This window comes from Rhagoletis pomonella, unplaced genomic scaffold (genome assembly GCF_013731165.1).
Source record: "Rhagoletis pomonella isolate Grant_MI unplaced genomic scaffold, Rhpom_1.0 Rhpom_scaffold_00002, whole genome shotgun sequence".
Lineage (NCBI taxonomy): Eukaryota > Metazoa > Arthropoda > Insecta > Diptera > Tephritidae > Rhagoletis > Rhagoletis pomonella.
Genome location: NW_023458556.1, coordinates 21364054 through 21370756, shown reverse-complemented (window position 1 = coordinate 21370756; position 6703 = coordinate 21364054). Strand labels below are relative to the sequence as shown.

Here is a 6703-nt window from a genome sequence, read left to right as displayed (position 1 = left end):
GGCAAAATTCATTCTCTCAATTCGTCGGCCATGATTTTTTTCAGACGTTTGGAAGCATTTTAAAATTATATAAAATCGAAAATGAAATTGTTCACAATTTTTGTTATTTGAGGTTGGAAATGAGAATTCGTGCGTGAGATTGAGTTTTGAATTATTAAATTATATGGCTGGAAAAGTCAGACTACCTCTCAATGGTTTCACCTTGTTATGTTTTTATCATGGTCTAGACGATTTATTATTAACCACTGGCAGCCCCATTGCGAAGTCAATTTGGCACTGCCACCCAAGAATGATGGAATACAAGATTGCGCCCATCAGAGAGGATTTTTGAGAATTAGTTTTCTGTGACATCACACTGAGGCAATTGCGAGAGAGAAATGCCAAACCGCGAGCAAGAATGGAAGAAGAAAAAAAAATTGGCAAGGAAAACGTAAACAAGTTGCACAAGTGTGACGCCATACAAACAACGATGCTGTCAAATTCACTGAGAGCGGAATAGCGGTATCGAGATGGGCGCAACATTTTTTCTCTACACTATATGATTTCATGACGCCGTTTTGGTATTTTTTGAAATAATTTATGGACCAGAACGCAGAATTTTTAAATTAATTTTTCTATAAACAGTTATATTTGACCGCAATTTGTAATTCTATTATAAACATCTGAAATTTGTCTCACTAATTTAACCAAATGCAAAACTGTCCGTCGGGAGACCGACTACCAAGATGAAGGTGGTTCATCTGGAAAGGCTTGTAGCGTCTGGAACAGCAAGGGTGTCTGATCGGGTTGATCAGATTAAGGTGGAGGGCATTGTGAAGTTGTTGTTTAATAAAGATAAATGTACTGTTATTAGCGTTTATCTAACAATCTAGTGATACGAACCCGAAGGATTTTGGTTAATCCGTCAAGTATTAAAGGTTACACCATGAGCCAAAAATACAAGATCACGTAATACCAAGTCCCCACCAAAAAGTTAACCATCTCAAATCGAACTTAACCACATCGCTAACTATTGCTGTCCACACTGCGGTTTGAGGTTTATAAAACAGTACAAATGTAGACAACAGTGTTCGGAGCTCCAAAACTCGATTCAGGACTAAATCGCTGCAAAAGTCGGGGCAAAACAAATTTTCCTTATTCGATTGAATTTTTTATTTTCGTTTCTGACATTAATTGTTTGACTTAAATATTTTCTATTCATGCAAAAATTAGAACGCGAGGCAATGTAAGGATAATATGTTACATATTTAGGTAATTTTTAGCATTTTCTATAAAGTAGAACATTTCTAACACTTTATTTTTTAAAGAGCAGTAGGATCTAAACCTTTTCTACTTTATATAAATTTCATTCTACATATCGTCGATGTTTTTGCAAAACTGCCCATCGCCCAATTGCAAAACCGCCTATCTTAATAATAATAATAGATTGGCGCTTACACATATGTTAGTGTTTGGCCGAGCTTCTCCTCCGACTTGTGGCGTGCGCCTTGATATTGTCACACAAAGCGGAGGGACCTACAGTTTTACGCCGACTCCGAACGGCGATTGTATTTTTATGAGAAGCTGTTTTTCATGGCAGAAATACAATCGGAGGTTTGCCATTGCCTGCCGACGGACGACCGCTGTTAAGAAAAAACCTTTTTTCTATATTTTTTGCGCCTATCTTACGGCACTCAAATTTTACAGGAGAGCGAAAAAACGGTATATTCTTTGAGGGCATTGCAATGATAGGCGGTATTCTCTGTAGCTATGATTTTACAAATCTGTTGTTTTAATAACGATTTAACGATATTTATGCATTAATATCGACGCTTGGAGTTCAGGGTTACCAAATCTCATTTTGCCACAACGGCGATTTAGGCGGTTTTGCAACCGGTCGATAGGCGGTTTTGCAAAAACATCGACGATATATTTTTAAACAACTTAAGTAAAGTTCTGCAATTTCTACAGCCATACATCAAAAAATTACGAGGTTACTTTATTGACGCATTGGTATGAAAGAATTACTTTTTAACAGTAAGATTTGGCTAACTTTGAATTTTTTTACTGAAACCGGTGGTGAACACTCACCTGAAACCTAAGAGGGGCATAAAATGAATGCAAAAAATGGAATAGAATTGAAGTCAAGCGGAGTAGATTTCAAATTTTTTCAAAAATCGGAGTAAATCTGATCTGATCTTAGTGAAGTCCAAACACTAGTAGGGAACAAATTTTTTACATTTTAAAGAGCGAAATACACCACACAAGCGGCTTGTCAAACATTCTTCAAACCTACTTTTCCCATTTCGCCATACACCATGCAAACATGACTCGTTCAAGCAAAGAATTTTAGTTTTCTTCCAGTTCGCAATGCTAAATATTATGGTTTTCTTTCATTTTCCTCTCTTACGTCCTTACTCGGTGAAAATTTCGTTGCGAATGAGGCGATTTTGCTATACACAACGCAAGCGGTTTGATCAAACATCAACATGGCGGCCAGAAAATCAAAAAATTTTGATTTTTTGCTCAAATTTCCCTCAAGCGGCTTGTCAAACCTTCAAGCACCCCCATACACAGCACAAATGGCTTGAAGCAAAGGGAAATTTCGCTTGGTTTGTCAAACCGCTTGTGTGGTGTATTTCGCTCTTAACGCTAATGACCCACAGATGGCGGGAAAACACAGGGTTGTATCAGACTTTCGACGTGGTTTCGAGTTGGTTAGCTTTTAACCATCTCAGTGAAATGGTTAAGTGCTGTCATTTTTATATGGCGAAACTACGCTAAATCAAGTGGGTTATCGGGATAACCAACTCAATAGCCATAACTACGTGGTTAGCTCCGGTGGGGACATGGTATAAGAACGCGACGTTGTATTTGTAACTGGTTTTGAGAAAAGAGTTTGCGAAAGCGGGTTCGTCAGCTGAGCGTTTGTTTACATCACAAGCACCACTATTTTACACTTTTATTTAAGTAAAGAAGAGTTAATTCATCATGACAACACATTTTCAAGCATTTTATTGCATATTTTACCTAAATTGTGCGCTTAAAGTGGCTGACAATAATTTTGGCTTATTTTGGTTTTCGTTGTTTTCTTTGCTTTCCAGTGAAACAAGATGGCGTAGAACTCGCTAAAAAAAACCGACTTTTTCACTCTATTGTTCTTACGTGATCTTGTGTCTTTCGTTCTTGAAGGTTACACCATGAACTAAAAATGAGGCTACACTGGCCACAACGGCGAACATGTGCGCGAGCCTGCTCGTCAACATGCTTGCTGTCGTTTGCCACAGATGGTGAGCGGCTCCTATGTGATCTTGTCGTAATTGCGTAAAGATGGAGAGCAATCCGAGCATGCTCGCGCACATGTTCGTCGTGTGTGGCCATTGTTATGCTTTTATCAATGTGAGTGGAAAATTTTCGATGCATCGAAACAAAAAGTCGATATTTTCGATGCATCTATGATTTTCCGACATCCCTAGTGTCATTTTCATTTAAGAATCTGGCAACGTTATTTGACGGATGACGACATAAAAAAATAAAAGTTTGCGAAAGTACGAAACATTCAATTTAACAAAATCTTAAGCAGAAAGATAAATTTTAAGCATTTATTGTCGTGGCTAAAGATTTATGACAAAATTACCAAAAAGCTCAGCAGAGGTAAAAAGCAGCCTGGCATACATACATATGCACGAACATAGTAGGAAACCTATTGTGCATTCAGTGGAATTGGAATACCTAGCATATTTTTAAATCTTGGAATACCAGAGAACAAGCGTGCAATAGTTTACGATTTGGTAAACAAATAGTTTTATTACATACGTTCATAGCCATTGCAAGTAGCTGGTGTAGAATACACATTTGAAAGATGGTGAAACTCTTTGCATTGAGCATCTTTTACAAGGGTCCAACAGAGGCACGACTGTTGAAATCGGCTTACGATTTGCAATCATTTTCTTTCTTTCAACGCGGCACAGTTCAGGAGTTTATGACGTATGTCGTGATCTTAATATAATTTATGTGTATCTACTAACAATGTATATTTTTGTGCATACATATGTGTATGAATATTTGTATTTTTTTAGTTTTGCATCAAAAACGATAGTAGAGCGCACACAGCCAGCGATGCGACAGTCAGTAAAGCAGGAAGCTTACATGTGTCATGTATATGTCCGTGCTGATAACTTGGCGGGTGTACTGATTGCTGATCATGAATATCCACAGCGTGTTGCACATACACTCATCACTAAGATATTGGACGAATTCAGCGCCAAAATAGGGCCAGAACGTTGGGAAACAGGGGCTGAATCCACCATTGACTTTAGCGTACTACCCGCATATTTAGCAAAGTATCAGGATCCCAAAGAGGCAGATGCGTTGACGAAAATGCAAAACGATTTAGATGAAACTAAGATTATTTTAAAGAATACCATCGAAGCGGTGCTCGAGCGCGGCGAAAAGTTAGATGACATGGTAATCAAGTCAGAAAATCTTTCAATACAAAGTAAAGCTTTCTATAAGACAGCTAAAAAGACCAATTCATGTTGCAGTTTCAGTTAAGTGTAGGTTACAGAAACATAAAAACATGAAGTTTTCGCGAAAAGAAATATATATTCTTTTGAAGTGTTTGCTGTTTGCAATGCCGTTTACCACATATTTGAGTTAATACTGATGCTTGAGGTGGTGTTGCTTTTTAAATTTATCAAACAAAAAATATATATATATATACATATATAAATCACAGAAGTTTATTAATGTAGGAGAAAGGGAGTTGTTACGACAAACTAATAAAAAAAGTATAATAAAATATACAATTAGCTCAAGATAAAGGAACCCACAATATACTTCATTCCAAACCATATAACTAATTTGACTTTCATTTAAAGTGTCAATATTAATTTGAGACCGGAGATTGAGATTAACTACAGTTGACAAAAATTAACCATATACATATGTACAAATATTTGCAGATGTGCTTTTTATTGAATCGTGAAATTAAATTAATGCGCTGATCATAATTGTGAAAGTAACTGACATCAAGAAAATAATGTACTACATTGGTATATAACCGCTTTTTCCTATTTACATACATATATACAAAACTATTTGTATGAATGTATGACCTTGCGGGAGGTGTCTCAAAATTAATTTACACTTGACTTGGTTGGCTATGTTTAAACGACGAGATGTTTTGGTATCAGAACAAAAATTAAAATTTAGCCAAATTGACTGCCGATAACTGCATTCAAATTTTATATGTTAAATTCTTTAACAATTTAATCTAATATAAATTCATGTACATACATACGTATAAATGTATGCATGTGGATTGTTTGCGGATAAGGTGTAACAAAAGGACGTGGATGTCCGCCCAGCTTATTAGATACATACATATATGTAAAATAAACAAACATCCCTGCAAACCAAAGCTCCGAACATCTTATACGAAATCTTTAATGTGTTCCGAAATCGTGTGGCAATATCTTTACGAATCTTCAACGAAAATTATACGAAATGGTTGACATGAACACGTAAAGAAAATTCTATACGATTGCTTAAAATTCGGAAAAAAACATTGAATCATTCTTCTCATTGTAGCATAATTTTTCGGATTTTCTAACGAAATTTCGTAAAAGAATAGAATTGTGCTCATTACATTTCATTTTAGAAAATACTATTCAGAAAATTCTGAAAGCATGTTTGCAGGGAGGTTAAGCTATATATCGAATTTCTAAACAAAAACTGATCAAAAGTAAGAGGATTGGTTCCACCGTTTAACTTGTTTACATCTCTACTACACAATACTGGGTAATTTTGATTGTGTTAAGTTAGACTTGCAATGACGCTAAAGATAATGTAAATTGTTATAAAATAAAAAATATGGATTTTAATGCTATAAAAAAATATAGTTGCAAAATTTCTATAAGTTTATGAGAACACTCAACCCCAATTTACCTTTTTATTTTTTTACGTGCTAATGTACGAGCAATTCAATTCCATTTTCGAAAATTCCATACTTTTTTAAATTATGTTTTGTTTTTTCAAAAACTGTAGTTAATTTAATAGTTAAGTTTTTATGCTCATCAATTTATTGATTTGTTTTTGTTTTTTTGTTATATTGAAGTTTAATAATTACACTTTTTCTGAAATGCGATTTTTTTACATATTCGATATGTGAGCTTTCAGGATACACCAAAATATAAAAATTCATAGCCATTCCTTAAGAAAATATGAAACTCATCGGCATATTTAGAACAGCCCTGAGAGCACTCTTTTCGTTAATTTAAAAAATTGTTTGCTTCTATAAGGTTTAAAAATTGTCAAAAAGGCTATTTTGCATTGATGCTGATATGTACATACATACAAATGTATGTATTGACATAAAAATACGAATAACCCAAACGAACTACAAAATCCTATTTATCAAAATTATAGTATCTTCTAGATGTAACTTAACTTTGAAAATGTGAAATACATAAGTGTTGAAAGATTGGTGTCATTATCGGTCACATAATATTATAACCGTAAAAATTCAGACAGATTCTACGTGAATAAATAAAAAAAAATACATAATTAAAGTTCTCATTTTCGTTGTTGGTGTTTCCGACAGGGTAGGAGTGTGATGTAATGTGGAATTAGGAGTTTTAAACGAAAGTTTTAGTGAACAATTATTCATAAAGCTTTAATTATATGATGAAAATGTGGAACGATTTTCCGCTATCCCTTGACC

General features: G+C 34.8%; 1 protein-coding gene across 1 annotated transcript; it reads left to right on the top strand.

Moving 5' to 3' along the window:
• Nucleotides 1–3469: 3469 nt before the first annotated feature.
• Nucleotides 3470–6546, top strand: LOC118733268 (synaptobrevin homolog YKT6). The gene is made up of 2 exons (XM_036462605.1): nt 3470–3966; nt 4059–6546. The coding sequence occupies exons 1-2, from the start codon at nt 3842–3844 to the stop codon at nt 4531–4533; spliced, it is 600 nt and encodes a 199-aa protein (XP_036318498.1). The 5' UTR covers nt 3470–3841; the 3' UTR covers nt 4534–6546.
• The last annotated feature ends 157 nt before the right edge of the window (nt 6547–6703 follow it).